Source organism: Nansenia antarctica (genome assembly GCF_963989245.1).
Source record: "Nansenia antarctica genome assembly, chromosome: 1".
Taxonomy (NCBI): domain Eukaryota; kingdom Metazoa; phylum Chordata; class Actinopteri; order Argentiniformes; family Microstomatidae; genus Nansenia; species Nansenia antarctica.
The window spans coordinates 52,364,373-52,382,695 of NC_137674.1; the positions used below are offsets into that span (position 1 = coordinate 52,364,373).

General features: G+C 47.3%; 1 protein-coding gene across 1 annotated transcript in view; it reads right to left on the reverse strand.

Annotated features, from left to right (window-relative positions):
* tnfrsf21 (tumor necrosis factor receptor superfamily, member 21) overlaps positions 1–12,001 on the reverse strand; it is a 32,208-nt gene extending 20,207 nt beyond the window's left edge. The window contains exons 1-3 of the mRNA XM_080523992.1: positions 11,898–12,001; positions 4,733–5,432; positions 485–1,078 (exon numbers count right to left, since the gene is read on the reverse strand). Coding sequence (XP_080380118.1) covers positions 485–1,078; positions 4,733–5,432; positions 11,898–11,936 — 1,333 coding nt within the window. The 5' untranslated portion in view covers positions 11,937–12,001. The remainder of the gene's footprint in view (positions 1–484; positions 1,079–4,732; positions 5,433–11,897) is intronic.
* Positions 12,002–18,323: the final 6,322 nt, after the last annotated feature.

Below are 18,323 nucleotides of genomic sequence, written 5' to 3' on the forward strand. Positions count from 1 at the left end.
AATGCGCTTTACAGAGAGCAGCGAAAATGATCTTATTAAATGTAAGCGAGTAATTGTAAAAAACCTTTCCTATCTACCAATAACTGAAGGCAACTATCTTTCCCATAGAGTGATTCGTTACCCTTAAATATAATCCCAATTAGATATTAATCCTCAGTTATTCTTCACAACTGACCAAACCTCTCACTCATTGCGCGGCAGATTCAGACTGTATCATTGTTATTTTCACACACGACAAACATGTGACATGTTCCAGTTTTATTCTTATTCTATTTATTCTTCTAAAAAAAAAAAAAAAAAAAAAAACGGTTTCAGACGGTTTTGATAAAAAACCGTTTCTATTTTTATAAACCCCGGTTTTCGGTTTAACCGAAAAACCGTCCATCCCTACCACACACACTCACACACACACACACACACACACATCCACACACACACACACTCTTCCTGGTTAAACCGATGAACGGTGACCTGGATGACTCACCCTGCCCGTTGGAGTAGTAGATCCACTTCTCCTTGAAGTGTTGCGGGGTGCTGGGCTTCTTCTGGATGGCCTTCTCCATGATGCTGCTGGGGTCCTGGCTGGGCCCCTTCTTCAGGACCCGGGAGCTCCTCTTGACGCTGCACACCACAATCACCACCAGCACCAGCAGCAGCAGCAGCACGATCATCCACGGGAGGTGCTCGTTGATGTCAAAGTGCGTGTGTGCGCTCGGCCTGGGGGACCCCCTCCGGGTAGGCCGGTACCCCCCCGGGCTGTTCACCACCCCCACCTGTCCCTCCCCCCCACCCACCTGTCCCTCCCCCGTCCCGATGCCCTCCACCCCCTCCACCACTCCCTCCATGGCTCTCTTGTTGGCGGTCGGGTGCGGGTGAGTGCGGTGGTGCTCGCGGCCCAGCTGCGAGTGCTTGCGGTGTGGGGGAGTGCGGGCCGGGTCTTCCCTGGGTCCGGTTTCAGGCGTGGAGGGGACGGCCAGGTTTAGGGCCTCTGCATGGTGGTCTTCCTCCTCCAGGTGGTCCTCTGAGGTGCCTGCTAGGGCTAGCCCGGGGTCTTTACTGTTGGGGCTGGGCTGAGACCCTGTAGCGCTCAGAGAGAGCTCCAAGTCCTCCTCACCACCTGCTGACAGACTGTAAATGTCTGACACACACACACACACACACACACACACACACACACACACACACAACAAATAGGAAGAGAGAGAGAGCGAGGGAGAGAGAGAAAGAGAGATAGAGAGAGAAGGGGAAGGGGTGAGGATAAAGAGAGAGAATTAAATTCACTCTAAGGATGAGCTTAACCCAGGCAACAAAACAGAAGGGAGAATTTGTAAAACTTTAATCCTTCAAGCAATCTGCCTGACACGACAGCTCAGGAACAGCCCCGCCCTGGCTCCGCCCATGCCTGATCCTGGCCCCGCCCAGGCCTGATCCTGGCCCCACCCCAATGGGGCCCGGCCAGCTCCAGTTGTGCTGTCCGACCTAATCTCACAACAGATGAGCACTACAGTAGATTGCTCATCCAGCTGCCGTAGTAGTTGGATTAAAGATGGAACAGATTTCATTACAGTTGCAGTCACAGCTTCAGTTGGATTGGATGTTGAATTGAAAAAGACTGAATTTGACTTTGCAAAAAGGTCAACAACATAAGCCATCTCCAGTCAAACTAAATAAACTTGTTAAACATGAACATGAAATTGAATTGATCTTATTTGATAATATCATCCCCAATATGGGCAATAAGCAGAAACAATAAATACAACGTCAGTAGTCTACTTTATCACACGGAAACAAAACAAACCGTCAAATCAATCAATAGGCAAACACTAGACACTTGTTTACGTGACACTTTACAGAGATTCGTTCTGTAAAAACTCCCTAACCGTGACCTCTAATACCTCAGGTCCGATCACTTACAGGATTATCATTTTCTAATAGCAGGATCATAAAGGGGGGAACGCTTTTTGGCCTGGCACCTGGATCCGCGGTAAATCCCTCTGATCCAGTTATCAACAGAGAAGTGTAATCCAACACCAAGCTGTTATACCGGCACCTCAACGACTCTCAGCGCAGACTGGTCTGAGGTCGCCTGGCACGCCGGGCCATTCCCCTGGGGCATACTGTCCGCTGTTGGCACCTCTCTCAGACAGATTGTGCAACAGGCCGACTCCCCCCTCCCCCCCGCTTCTCCCCTTCCCACCCCTCTCTCCCATGCCTCTCCCCTCCCCCTCCCAACCCCCTCCCTCCCCATTGATGGAGACACAGGCTGAGGCGTGGCCATCTCTACAGTAGAACAGCACAGAAACATATACTGTATACATACAGGACAGACCAGGCAGCGTTTGGTTGAACTGTCCTCCATCTTGGCACCAAATGTTCTGTGATGACAACAACATTCGAAATGTGCATTCTAGAATCAGAAGGTGATTGTCATGGAACGTTTGTCGTCAACACAGGGGCCCGTGAACATTCTAATGTCAAACACAGCGGGCCCTAAATCTAGATCTTTCTGGTAACACCCCCCAGTGCTACACACCGATAGAAAGAGGAGAGGGGAAGTTAACCGAGTGGGAAGCCATCTATCTCCAGCCCAGGACAAACAGCCTTGGCTTTAATGACCTCCTACAGACGGCTGACACTGTGAAATACTAAATACTAAACTAACACATCACCGTGGACAAAAGCACCAGGCAGTAAGAAGACGAAGAAAAAAAGATAGAAGGAGAAGGAGATTGCTGTGCTGATCTTGAGTAGCTACATTCTTAAGTGAGACACGTCAGGAATCTTTCAATTGTCTCAAAATGTCCTTCCTTGCGGAATCCCAAAACCCCCAAGAAACTAATGGTTTTCTTGGAAGACGTTATCTGTGAGGGAGTAGGAGAACGTGTAACCTTTCAGGAATGTAGTATTTTCTCTGACCTTAATAAAACCCTCAAAAGAACATATTTGTGGAAGACCAAAAAAACGATTTCATACTTTCCAGAGGACAGAACTATTTCACATGTATCTGTGGTTTCCTGGGATACACAGAAGACTAATGGTTTTCGTAGAAAAGGAGGAAGTAATGACCTGAATGGTGTTTCTGTTTCCGATTAAACATCCCTTCGTGATCGCGGTCAATATGGACAGTAACATAACACTTGGCTGTGAGTGAAATTGGGAAGAAAACACAACTCTCTCCCTCACGTGTGTGTGTATGTGTGTGTGTGTGTGTGTGTGTGTGTGTGTGTGTGTGTGTGTGTGTGTGTGTGTGCGTGCGTGTGTGTGTGTGTATGTGTGTGTGTGTGTGTGTGTGTGTGTGTGTATGTGCGTGCGTGCGTATGCGTCAATCACCTCTGCATTACAGTTCACTTCAGGGGAGGCTGGTGGAGGTAGAACACCTGTTTGATATCATTCCTCATTCCATTCCATGCATGACAGTGTGCCCATCCTCCAATTTCTACCTCGAACAGCCTCCCCTGGTACACTTTGACTGTATATAAGTAAAAAGACAACTGTTTGTAACCATTGGGTAACACTTTGTCCCATCCTAATAAGAAAATATACACTTGCTTGTCCTTGCCCTGCTTCAAACAAGACAAGTATGGTCATTGCAAATACCTTGAATAAGTGGGTGCCATTTTAAAAAAGCATTGTGTAGTTATGTTGTTATTGCCCTCATAAGAGCATAGTATCAACAATAGAGTAATTAGGCTACAGGGTAAATACACAGGTATATGCTGGTATTTACTGTAGAACATAGGGGAGGCTGGTGGGGGTAGAACTCAGAGGACGGGCTCATTGTATTGCATGGAATGAAATAAGGAATGTTATCAAATGATGAGCCTGTCCTCCAATTTCTACCTCCACCAGCCTCCGCTGATAGAACAACAAAGCAGCAGACCGATAAACTTTGCGAATCGGGCTAGAACAATGAAAGCATCAAAATGTCTTTCTGCCAAAGCAGAGTCGTCTGTGACAAGACCAGACATGTTGCTTTATCCTTGATGTCTGGTACTGATGGTTAATATTTGATGTTGTGTCAGACTAATTAGAGGAAACCACCCATGTCTGGGGACAGTTTGTCTTGGATCATTAGACTAGTCTGCACGCATAGCTGTTGTGGATGTTTTCCATAGCTGGGCTGTCCTCCCTAAAGTGGCTTTCAACCGTCAAAAGTGCTTTCCCTAAATTTTATGGGGCATTCAGGTTGTCTTGAGGTGGTGCCTTGGGCCATTGTCTACTGAAACACTTACTGCACACACAAACACATACGCACACACACACACACACACACACACACACACGCGCATGCACGCACGCACGGACACACATACGCACACACACACACACACACACACACACACACACACACACGCGCACATTTACTGGTCTAACACCCAGATGGATAGAGAAGCAGACAGACAGGAGGTGGGTAGAGTGATCACACTGCAGCAGGTCAACATTACCTGGAGCCTTAAGGCCTATGGTCTATGGGGATATTCGCAGAAACTCTTTTGTAAGAGGGCAAAGAAACATGAAGTAGTCAGTCCACTGCACCAGGGTGATGGTATTGGGTATCGAGGCCAGGGGAGGCTGGTGGAGGTAGAAATCGGAGGATGGACCCAATGCGATGCATGGAATGGAATGGAATAAGGAATGGTATCAAACACGTGTGTTTCTCATTCCATTACAATGAGCCCGCCCTCCGATATCTACCATCACTAGCCTCTACTTGATGGAGACACCGCCTTACCTCTATGTGCAGGGCCAGCGGAGGAGGATGAGGAGAATGAAGGCTCCAGGAAGAAGGTAGACTGTGCAGGTCCCAGGGGGGTCGTGGAGGGCGAGGAAGGGGACACGGCGGGGGGCGCGGTGGCGCTGACACAGACATTATCCGTCTCTCTGGTGCCCGCTACCCGCAGCTCCAGACCCTGCGCCCGGCAGTCTGTGAGTGTCTTGCACCTCAGCACGCTTGACGCCACATCGGAGTACATCCCCCGCGGGCACGGCTTACAGCGCACATCCTCCACCTCGGTGCCCTTCTTCTTCACCCCCTCGCCTCGCCGGCACAGGGAGTGGGGGTTGCAGGTGTCGCCGCCCTGCTGGCCGAAAGTGTCTGGAGGACAGGCGCACACCCGGTCCGAGGCGGCCGTGCAAGGGACCTTCTCAACCAGGGGGGCGGGGCAAGGCGCTCTGCAGCGGTGGCATTGGTGGACGCCGTTCTCCCTGCGCGTGAACGTGCCCTCGCCGCAGGGACTGCACTCCCGCACGCTGGCCTGGGTGCAGTGTCTGGAGACGTAGGTGCCCGCTGGGCATTTGTCACAGGCCAGCTGGGCGCCCGTGTCGGGGTCTGTGTGGTGGTAGAGGAGGGCAGAGAGGGGCTCCGTCCCCGAGCCCCCCAGGCTGGACGGCAGGGGCTGGCCAGAGACGGCACCAGCCACAGAGTACAGCAGCTGAGGACAGCAACCACAACAGAGACTTTGTTGGTCTTAGATAATCACTTCAGAATAAACAACCAGTACACATAGACTTCCAGTTTGAGGCCTACGTATTGTTTTCTTCAGACTATTTGTGAAGGATATCATTATACTGTATAATAGTATATTTGAGTAGGGACATAGTATCTATAATTAAACATTGTATTGCACCATCATGCTTTAGCTTGTGCTAATTGAATAATAGTTTATTTGAGTAGGGACATAGTATATACAATTACGCATTGTATTGCACCATCATGCTTTACCTTGTGCTAATTGTTAGCATCAGTCCCTAGTTGGACATTGAGAGACATCCCATTTCAATATGAGAGAAATATTCAATAACAGAGAGAATGTTTTCAGTATTGGTTACTTTCAGTATGAGAGACAGATACTGAAAACAACCACAGCTAAGATATGTGTCACACTTAAATCTAACTGGCAACAGTCATCCACAGTCATCCTTGTAATGAGTGACTCATAGGTCTCACTGGTCACTGGGTCCAGGGAAATACCTGCTCTGGGGAGATGGCTGGAGAGCCAATGGCTACACTCAGAGCCATGAGTCATGCTTACACACAGTGACATCGCTAAGGGAATGGATCAGTCTATAGACTCTATGATGTCACTGTAGATTGTTGGGGTTCCCTGTTGTCAAGGGTAATTTAGTGTCATCAATGTCTTACAGAGTGTTTTACAGAATCTGTTGCAATTAATTGATTCAAAAACACTAATTCAGCTTCACTGTCAAGTGAATGTAGTCATATTTCAGGACAACACAAGTTCCAAAGTATGGTGTTTAGCCATTTAAATATGTACATAACTGGGGACATGAGATTAAAATAATGTGATGTGTTTTCATGTTTTTACCGAAGAGAGAAAAAACACATAGTGGGGATTCCGTCAAAATGCCACCTGGTGAATCAAAAAGAGCACAGTAGCCACAATGCTGTGTTGATTTGAGGTGACCTTCTGTATGACTTTCGCTGACAAGCTTCCTTTCAGCACCGCCATAAACACTGCCATTCTGAAGTGATTATGGTTTGAATGGCTTCCATCGCAGTGAAAGGCCATCTACGAGAACAGCCACTACAGCTCCTTCCCCTGTTTTTCATGTTCAGTTGAGCCATAATTCACTTTCTACATAAAAGTTTTTCTAATAGTAGCCCACATGTTTTCTTTTCCTCAGTTAAATAGGTGAGGGGGGGGGGGCGGTGGCCGCTGGGGGGGGGGGGGGGGGGGCGCTGGGGGGGGCAGGCAGAGGAAATTCTCTGTTCTCCGGCTCTGTTATTCTCCCTTGTTTTGGCTGAGGTGCAAATTTGCCACAAAAAAAATGATGTTTGAGGCAATAAGCTGTGATATTCAGAGGGAGCGGGCCGCGCTGCATCATCACTTTAGAAGCACAGAGCCGTGTTATAAAGTTTGGGAGGAAACTCCTGAGTGCTTTTTACTGGTTTTACACACACTGGCACCAGCACTGGCACTGGCACTGGCACTGCAGACCTCACAAAGAACCTCCAACAGCTTCGTTCGGCTAGTCGTTGTGTAACTACCCCTCCCCCCAGCCCCCCCCCCCCCCCAAGGCTAAGCTAGAGTTGTGGTGTACAGGAGACCCGTGTTCGAACCCCGCCTGTCGTTGTTGGGCATAATATCAGATCTCAAATATTTAACAAGAGAATTATGTTGCCCCCCGCCCCTCCTCCTCCAAAAACAAAACCCCAAGCCAATGTTATTATTCAATGTGCATCTCATTGGAAGCTCCCCTCTGCAGTGCATGACTAGAGATGAGAGCTTCTCCCACACAGCCTGCTTGCCGACCCAGACGGACCAAACCACCAGAATAAACACGGGTTTGAAGTCACGCAGCCAACGTGAAGGGGAGGATTCTGCTGATGCCACGACAATGAAGTGGTGGGACAATGAAGTGGTGGGACAATGGTGGGACAATGGTGGGACAATAGCGGGACAATGATGGGACAATGGCAGTACAGTGGCGGGACAATGCAGCCATTGCTTGATCCACTATCGAGGCCCCTGGGTTCAGTTAGTTCTCTTCCCAGGCCCGGCCATGGGTTCAAATAGTATTCAAAATCATTTTTTCTGCGCTTGATTGAGTGTGCCTGGCGCCATGGAACCAATGGAACAGTCCCAAAATGTGCAAACCCCGCCCATCTGACATTCCAGGCAAGCCCTTGAGCAAGGCACTTAACCCCTAATTGCTCCAGGGGCACAGACTATGGCCGACCCTGTGCCTAGAGCAAAAAATACCAAATTCCAGCAATTGACTGACAAGTTGATTGCATGGCAATAACAGGGAAAAAAAAGAAAGAAAAAAATTCTCAAATCAGATAAGGGTGAGAGTGAGAGTCAACATCATTAACCACAGAAGGCTTCGGTCGATACACTCTGGCTTTTGATGAACGTCACCGGGTACACAGTGTCCTAGCTCAAGTTGCAACGTCACATGTTTACCCACAGAAAGGAGAGAAAGTGTTGAACTTTCAACATGTGACACACTGCAACATGGAGGATTGACAGACTGCTGAGTCGTGTGTGTGTGTGTGTGTTTGTGGGGGGGGGGGGGGGGGGTTTGGGAGTGTGATGAGTATTGACAGTTTTCTGAGTTTGTGTGTGTGTGAATGTGTGTGTGTCTACCGTATGTGTGTGTGCCTACTGTGTGTGTATGTGTGTGTGTCTACTGTGTGTGCGTGTGTGTGTGTGTCTACTATGTGTGTGTGTGTGTGTGTGTGTGTGTGTGTGTGTGTGTGTGCGTGTATGTCAACTGTCTGTCTGTGTGTGCGTGTGTGTGTGTGTCTACTGTGTGTGTCTGTGTGTGTCTACTGTCTGTCTGTGTGTGTGTGTGTGTGTCTACTGTGTGTATTCCAGTGTGTGTGTGTGTGTGTCTACTGTGTATGTATGAGAGAGAGTGTGAGTGAATGTTCCTTCCTTCCTTATAGGAGAGCAGGTGTGTGTCACCGCATCTCCTAATGTTTAAAAAAAGAGAAGCGCACTGCTGGCATCCTGTCAAAGGACTGCTGCTGCCTGAGTCTACTGCGCCTGACTGGCCATGAAGCAATGGAAGCTACTGCGTGTTATTCTCAATCTGTGCCTACCGTTTACACCCAGGGAGGCTGGTGGAGGTAGAAATCACAGGTGTAGGACAGGCACATTGTAATGCATGGAATGAGGAATGGTATCAAACACGTTTTTTTGTTGATATCGTGTTTTCTACCGCCACCAGCCTCCCCTGGTTTTCAGCATTTCATAACTGGCATGCCTCATTTCATAACTGGCATGCCTCATTTCATATCTGGCATCCCCCCATCTACAAAGGGCAGTGGAAGAAAACGAGTGACACAATCTGTTATTAGATCAAGTAGCCTATGTCTAGTTTTTGTCCCCAATTCCGGATATACGTATATCGTATTTCAATTTTCCTACTGTTGATCACAAATCTGCTGACATATCAAAACAGCCAAACAAAATCTGATTTCAGATTCAGTCCACTCCATATATACTGTATATATTTAAATCTGCTGATACAAAACACCACAGTCATGCTAATGACATAGCGATGACTTACACATAACATTAATTTGGTGCTAAGCCCATTGTCCCCCCTCCCCCCCATCAGTGTTAGTGAAATCAGGATTCCCCTGCCCCCTCCCTGAGTGAAGGACACAGGAGAAGAGGAAAGGTTGGGCATCAGGGGCGCGGTGGGGGGTGCGAGCAAGAGAGGGGTGTGGAGCGGGTTTATGGCATGCCACTACTGCAGTGCTGCTGATGGTGGTGGTTGCAGGGTTGGTTTCTGGAGAGGGAGAGGAGAGAGAGCAGAGGGAGAGAGAGGAGAGGGAGGAGAGGGAGAGAGAGGAGAGGGAGAGAGAGGGAGTAGAGAGAGGAGAGGGAGAGAGAGCGTTCGACTCAGCAGAAACGGACTGCAACACTCTGTAACTCAACCTCCGGCAACAACAGGCCCGCCCAAGACACGGCGACAGGGGCCCTTAGCAACACAAAGGAACACCCATTAGCCAATGGGTTTTCAATCAACACGCCTCGGTAACGCCCGGAACATTCTTTCACTTTCTCCCCTCGGTGTGATGAGGATGGCGATGATGATGATGATGATGATGATGATGATGATAATGATGATGATAATGATGATGATGATGATGATGATGATTTATCTTAATCTTGAGTGCTTAAACTTGCCTTGCCTTGCCTTGCCTCAGGACATGACGTGTGACACAAGGTTGTAAATGTAGTCATGTAAGTTATGGACCGTGGTGCACCACTTAATACAGTAGCGTGTGTGTGTGTGTGTGCGTGCATTTGTGTGTGCATGTGTGTGTGTGTCTGTGTGTGTGTGTGTGTGTGTGTGTGTGTCTGTGTGTGTCTGTGTGTGTGCAGGTGCGTGTGTGTGTGTGCTTGCGCACGTGCACCCGTGCTGAAGTTAAATAACACCTCCCAAGCCTCCCAGGCTTGCAAGCAGATCCATGAGCTGCCCATGAACACACAAAGGGCAAGTGAAACCTTCCACCACGGGACATCTGATAGGGGAAATGGACGGACAGGCCTTTGGTCGGGTGTATTAATACATATCCCAGCATCCTCTCAAAATAGCCTCACATGCATGTGCAGGGAGTTGACGCATTCCATTGTTGTCAGGCTCAGAGTCCGGGGTGCCATCTGCATCCAGATTACAGCAATGCTGCGCAGCCCATGTCAGAGGACAGGACTAACGCAGCAGTAATAGAGCTACAATTATGTGTGTGTGTGTGTGTGTGTGTGTGTGTGTGTGTGTGTGTGTGTGTGTGCACTTGAGTATCGGTCTGTCAGTCTGTGAGTTTGTGTGTTTACGCCTATGCCTGTGTGCAGATGTGCATGTGCATGTGTGTGTCTGTGTGTGTGTGAGTGTGAGTGTGTGTGTGTGTGTGTGTGTGTGTGTGTGCGTTTGAGTCAATGTTGGACAACATCTTTAAGATGCTATCCTTCACTACCCTGTTCACACACACACACACACACACACACACACACACACACACACAGGGCACCTGTTGCGACATGTCACGCCATGGAGCTGCAGCGGGGAAGCAGCAGAGAGGGCCCCGGCTCCCCTCACACAGAGGCTGTCTGTTTGGACTCATCCATGGCTCATTTACCACAGACAAACACCAGAGAGGGCCAGAGCCTTTCTTCATGCACCAGTGAAGGATCATGAAGAATATTTTGTGATAATGTCAGAATGTGCTGCCACCACAAAACAAACACAAACAGGGTGGGTGGGGGTAGGTGGGGGGTAGGGTGGGGGGGTTTGGGGGTAAGGGGGGGGGCACGCCTGAGAAAATATGCAGAGAGAGAAGGGGTCCAGAGAGGGGTAAACATACAATATACAAGCGTCATGTAGGCTGTGGTTTAGGGGGGGGGGGGGGGGTTGGATTAATAGTTTGTGTTGTTAGGTGGATGTTAATGATGTTGAGCAAGCCCTGGTCGATGGTTCTAGGTTAGCTGCAATAGTCTCTGTTAATGACTGTGGTGTGACTGGTGTCTGATGGAGCAATAGCATATGCACCAAATGACCCCCGTTTGAAGAGCTTCACAAAAAGTGCTTAAAACGTGTGATATTCATTAGAAATACATATGGATGCATAGATAATCGCACACTCGATTTTCTCACAAATTAGCTCCTATATTATATTAAGATAATAAGATATAAGATATTCTTACATATCTTAATCTCATCTTATTAATAAGTATCTCCAGTCTATGTTCTGAAATACACATATCTATGTATAAATGAGAAATAAAAGTGTTTAAATAGGATGGAGGCATGGTGGGGAAAGATACAGAATTTCAAATGCAACCAATACTTCTATCCACTATGTGAACAACAAAGGAAGGGGTCTATGTATGACATGATTCCAGTAAATACTACTGCATATGAACTCAGAGACACTGCCCTACACAGAGTGCTTCACTGCAGGGCTTTTAAAAAGACGGATGTTACAGTGAAACATTTACACATTGGTAAAACATGTACCTGTCTGTTACAGGAAGAGCTGTGATTCGCATGTACTGTACAGGTAGGCTGACTATGGTAAACAAAGTGACTCTCTCATTGGTCAAACAACAGATTTCTGAGCGCTATTGTTCTCCATCCTTCCACGCTGTTCTGTCTATAGGTATTTTGTGATTCTGAATTTCTCCCAAATGAACACATAACAAATGTGTCAATGGGAGACGAATGAACGGTGAAGTAATTAAAGTTAATAACATGTCTCATATTTAAATGATTAGCTACAGATAAGTTTAAATCGGGACAAAGAAAAACGCAAAAAATAGGCGCTGTCGCTTTAAGTCGAGAACCTGCCGGTCAAGGAGAATCCTTATAATAAACCGAATAGAACCATAATAGAACCATACACAAAGGTGCCGGGTACTCACCGCCACGGACATACACATCACAGACATCTTCCCGATCATTATTATCCCCCAAAAGAGTTGATCAACTTAAAAAATGCCCATTTCCAAATCAGAGGAAATGTTACTTCTCATCTCAAAAGGTGGTACATCATCTCCGCATCTGCAGCAGGACACCCATACCATATTCTAGAAATGCTGCATTGTATAAGGCAATTATAAAAAACAATCTACTGCTGGTCTTCCCCTTCAACCGGCAGTTTTTATAGTCTGTGTCTCGAAATGGACTGGTTTCAGATAGTACGGGATGAGAGCTTGGTTCTGAAAGAACGGTATAATTCCCATAGCGATGATGGATAAGAAACTGAAATTCCGCCCGGGTTGATGCAGGTTGCTGCGCGGTCTATGCAGCAAAGCACAGGGCGATGACTGAATGGGGCGGGATCTGGCGACAGACGTCAACGACGAAACTCGGCACTAGTGCGCTCTGCTCGACCAAACACGGTTGAGTTTGTTTCCGGGAAGAAATTGGGGGTTTTGCACGTGTGACCGCGAATAGATGAACGTATGTCGGCTGTATTTGTCCGAGGTCCATCACTCAGAGACACACCAGAACTGAAATACAAACACACACACATGAAAGCTTGGGTTTATGTTCTCATTTCATTTTGATTGGGCATAGGGATGCAAAACAACGGTTTATAACTATATAGGCCTGTAACATATACATACACATTTACATGTATAATTTAAAATAATTTGTAACATGTATAACTTTATTACCTATATTAAGTATGAAGCCCTTCTGAACCTTGTATATGGCCTGTAAAATAACGGAAGATTAATTCTAGATGCATTAATTAAGCAGGCTACTACAACTGGTGCTTTTCAACCCTGTTGCCACCCATTATAGCATGTCCTATGTTCATAAAGATCTGTAAAGCATGTATATATTTGTTAAGGGATTTTAAGGGGCCTTTACCCTAACCTGAACGCACCGAACATGCTTTTTAAGCTCTAACCTTAACCCACACCCTTAATCTTAGCCCACATCAGGGTAGGTACAGGTAAAGGTTCAAACCTGTCCAGTGTGTACCACTACTTCACTGGCCCCCAAGGTTTCCACATGGAAGACACAAGTGTCTGCCATTAGGCCAAGACATATCCTCAAGGTAGGCAGGTTGACACTTGACGACCTCATCATGAGAGCTTGTTTCCAAACCACCTCTGCTACACGTAAAGCCAACTCCTACAGTCATTGTTGCAACAACAAACAGTAATGACTGCACAGCACAAACAGATCTTGGTTACATTTACATTTTTGGCATTATTAGCAGATGCCTTTATCTGAAGTGACTTACAACAAATACATTTGTCTAAGTAAGTGAATCATCTATCCATCAGTCACAGCAAGAAAAGGTCATGCTCGAGCCAGGGGCCATTGGCAGTCACAAGGCTAGAACATCTCAATCAGAACCAGACTCCTTTTTATTGCCAAGTATTTGCACATACAGGAAATTGACTTGGTGAGATAGGTGCATAGGTCATAAGACATGATTATCATAAAACAATAATTATGTAGGCTGTAATTTATAATAAATGTAAAACTAATATAAATTCCACTGTCAGTGCATTGTATGTGTGTGCGTGTGTGAATGTGTGTGTGTGTGTGTGTGTGTGTGACGGGGAGAGGGGGGGGGGGTGGAAGTCCCAGGGTCAGTGAGAGGCAGGGGGCTTGTTTGTGAGGCCCACTGCCATGGGGAAGAAACTGTTCAGGTGGCGCAAGGTTTTGGTCTTGATAAACCGGTGACCTTCTCGGAGTCCCATATTGACTGCGTCGTCTGTCTACAGACCGGTAGACTCTGTAGGCGAACTGCAGTGGGTCGAAGAGAGGGTGGACGATGGCCTTGAGGTGGGTCAGCATGAGGCACTCAAAGGTCTTCATGGCCACAGAGGTCAGGGCTGTAGTCATTTAGATTTGTGATCCTCTGCTTTTTGGGAATGGAGATGATGGTGGATGTTCTGAAGCAGGCAGGTACCAGTGCATTCAACCAGTGAGGTGTTGAATATGTCCATGAGCAATGGAGAAAGCTGTTCTGCAAAGTGCTTCAATGTAGTAATGTGGGGAGACAGCGTCTGGTCTAGCTACCTTGTGGGCGTTGTGTCTCTTTAACAGTTTGTTGATGTCATTTACATTTACATTTTTGGCATTTAGCAGACGCCTTATTCCAAAGCGACTTACAATCAATACATTTGAATACTAAGCATGTGAATCAGCAATCCACCATTCGTTGCAGGAAGAGTAATCTAGCTCGGGCCCGGGGCCATTGATAGAAGGAAAACCCTTCTCCCTATCACCTTCTTCTTCTTCTTTTTTTTTTTTTTTTTTTTTTTACTGGAGAAACTGAGAAACAGTACAAGGGGGGCAATAGAAGTTCTTAGGGACACAGTAGAGGGGAAAGCGGGTGTCTTTAGGAGACGTAGTGGTGAGGGTCAGAAGATGTCTCAGGAGGAGCAGTTAAGATGTAACCTGAAGAGATGGGTCTTCAGTCTACGGAAGATGGGTAGTGACTCTGCCGTTCTGACAGCCGTGGGGAGCTCATTCCACCAGCGGGGAGCCAGTGTTGTGAAGAGACGTGATCGGGCAGCCCGACTGCTGTGTAGAGGAGGTGGGGCCAGTCGGCCAGCCAAGGTGGAGGAGCGGAGTGAGCAGGCAGGGGTTTGGGGGGTTACCATTTCCTTCAGGTAGGCAGGGGCTGTCCCTTTAGCTGCCTGGTATGCAAGCACCAGGGTCTTGAATCTGATGCGAGCTGCTATCGGGAGCCAGTGCAGGGTGCGAAGGAGAGGGGTGATATGCGAGTATTTGGGGAGGTTGAATACCAGCCGGGCAGCAGCATTCTGGATGAGCTGCAGAGGTCTAATGGCTGAAGCGGGGAGCCCAGCCAGGAGTACATTGCAGTAGTCCAGGCGGGAGATGACCAGTGCCTGGGTCAAGAGTTGCGCTGCCTCTCTGGTAAGGAATGGTCGTATCCTTCTGATGTTGTAGAGGAAGAATCTGCAGGAGCGAGCCGTTGCTGCAATGTTCTCCGCACCGGATAGTCGGTTATCCAGGATCACTCCAAGGTTCTTGGCTGTCAGGGAGGGGGTTACAGTAGATGGATACACATCCTGGATGGAGAGAGGTGTGATGGGGGTGGGGGGGCTGTCTGGGTCCATTGTGTAGGAGAGGGTAGTGTCTCTGTCCAGGCTGGGAAGAAGAAGAGGTGTGATAACTGTGGAGGGGGGCTGGGTGTGTAGATCAGAGTCTGGACTGGTCCGTTGTCTTTGTTGAAGGCTACACCACCCATGCCTCAAGCATAATATTAGGACACTATTAACTGTCCAAATAGATTCAAATTACCCTGTGAGGCCTTTGAGAACTGCATGGATAGGGAAATGCTATGGTATTTGGCGTAGCTGGCAGGCACTTGTGTCTTCTGTGTGGGAAATCAGAGTTTGAACCCTGCTCGTCACATCATTGAGAAGGTTTGTGAGCAGCACACTGACTGTAATTTCCCTAGTTTACACCTACACACAAATGACTGTCTGAGTGTGGCATACTGTTTTGCATCTCTTTGATGAACAGAGGGATTTGTGTCAATGTATTCAGAGAATATCACTGAAATAAACAGACAATGTCACTTTCATTGTTGAGGTTACGGCCTAATGTCCTGAATCAACAATGTTATCCTCGATCTAATCTCCCAACATTGGTCGTCTCCAAAACAAGACTGGACTGTAGGCCTAGTGATAGCTATGACATTTGTTCTAACCAAACAGCTGAACTCAGTGTGTTCATGTGTGCCAGTGGAACAGAAGACTCCATATTGTGTTAGGAATAGCTAGGTTAGAGGGGTATAGAGCGTAGTTTTGACAGCACATTACACACTCCACACATCAGTTAGAGTTAGGGTTAGGGCGCTGCTACTGATCTTGTTCATTGGAACTGGCAGTGGCACTACCATGAACCCGTTGCATGTTACAATTGGAATTTAATCCACTTAATCTCCAGCGTTAGCCACGATCACTGAGATATACGGCCATTTGTATTGTCTCTCTCCAGCAGCTGAGGGAGGGAATGTTGATGTGTCAGGAGAGCAGCTTTAGCAAACAGCATCAACGTGGAAGGGTGAGGGGAGGTGAGGGAGGGGGGTGGCAGTGAGGGGGGGGGGGTGATGGTGAATGGGTGAAACATAGGAAAAAGCCCTCACGTGCTGCTGCTGCTAGCTCTGTCTGGGGGGTGGTGGCTGGTATTCGTCAGGCTAAGTGGGTTACTGGCTCAATGTGGGTCGGGAGAGAGAAGAGGCAGAGAGGGAACGTATTGTCGAGACATGCAGGTCATGCAGGGATTCGCCGCCTGGATAGTGTTTGGCTGTGCACTCAGCTGAGATGTGGCTTTCAACGTGGATAGTCATCCCTTCTCCCTCGGGGTGGGGGGTGGGGGGGGGGGTGGGGGGGTGTTTTGTTGCCCTCAGATTACAGTCAGTGTGCTGGGGTTTCCTGATATAGCACCACAGATGGGCGGGGAGGAGCATCGCTGAGTTTATATGTGCTTAGATGTTTTAATGAAGTAGAAGAACTATGTTAAGAGGACTGCTCGGTTGGTTTCCTTTGAACTTGAAAATAAATGGTTGAGAATTATCCCATGCGCACGCATGCACACACATGAACATGCATGCACATGCACACAGCAAACCTAGTGCAGGGAACCGTAGGGCAGATGCAGTGAAACGTCTTAGTTGGCATTGTTTGGAGAGTTCAGCTTAGTTCACTCTTGCTACATCCGGCAAAAGAGGATGTTTAACATTTACTGACAGTAGATTTAAACCAGAAAATCTGCCAGTGCTCTGACAAACACTGTGTTTTAGTTCAAGCCATTTGAACAGGATTTTGTTAGGATAGTTCTACTGCAGTGTTTAGAAATAAGTATATGTATTCATATCATTGAAATAAACAGATAATGTCACTGTCAGGAGGTCCCAGCCTAATGTCCCGAATCAACCCCCCAAAAAACGCTACAATATGTCCACAATGTAGTCATTGACACCCGTTTTCAAATATAATTTTCATACAAAATAAACAAAAAATGTATATAAAGCCTATCAGCAGTGCACATCTAAAGCATAAGATGGGCCTCCCTCTTCAGTTACTATGGTGATACAGTACTCATGTCACCTTTCTTCCATTGTGAATGAATGAATGAATGGTCTTTATTGTCATTAATACAGTACTGTACAGGTACCATACAACGAAATTTAGGAGGGGGGGCTCCCCTGGTGCTTGGAAAAAGGACTAAAAACAAGAAGGGAAAAGAGCTGGTTTACATAAATAAAGGCTATGTACACTATCCACTATACTATACTACTATACTATACAATAAAACACTGTGCTGTACTCTATGCTATGCTATAAATATCCAAACTTTTCCTATATCTGAACCTTATGTACACAAGGGTTGTCATATTGCACATAGTATTGTTGCACATTCATTTAAAGTGTCGCAGTTTGCAGGTTTGAAATGTTCACAGTTGTATTTCAATATTGCACTTACAGTATGTTTACAATCTAGTAGCTGCCATCAAATTGTCTAGATTGTCCAGGGCCTAGAACCTAGGTCTTTGCTGTGTTCAGGGCCTGAATGGCCCTAGGGTAGAAGCTGAGCTTCAGTCTATTTGTCCGTGCGAACATGGTCCTGAACCGCCTGCCTGAGCGCAGCCGAACAAAGTGTTCGTTCCCAGGGTGGGATGGGTCCCTGGAGATCTTGGAGGCCTTCCTGAGGCAGCGTGTGTTGTACAGCTCTTCCAGAGAGGGGAGGGGGGCGCCGATGATCTTCTGGGCCGATCTCACGACTCTCTGTAGCGCTTTCCTCTCTGCGGCTGTGCAGCTGGAGAACCACACGCAAATGCAGTAGGTGAGGATGCTCTCCACTGTGCAGCGGTAGAAGGTCACAAGCAGCTCCTTGTCACTTTTTATTATTACTTTTAGTGTTGACTTATTGATTGTTGCTTACTGTTGTTGTTGAGTGAGGAGCAAAATCCAATTTCAATATGATATAAATAAGTATGGCTGTGTGCGAAATTTGAATTGATTTGAATTGATTTACAGATCAGCTGGTGTCCCACTGACCTTGTTACAGAAGCCAACTGTTGTTAGAGCGTGAAGTGGGACCTCTACTGGTTGTTTTGGGTCATTACAACCTGTTGAATCTGATGATACAGTACGTGAACCAGGGGATGCTGGTGGAGATAGAAATCGGAGGACGGGCTCATTGTGATGCATGGAATGGAATAAGAAATAGTATCAGACACGATCCTTTTGCCATTCCATGCTTTGCAATGAGCCCGTCCTGAGATTTCTGCCTCCAACACCCTCCACTGATGTGAACTGTTGGGAATTTGTATTAAAATAACT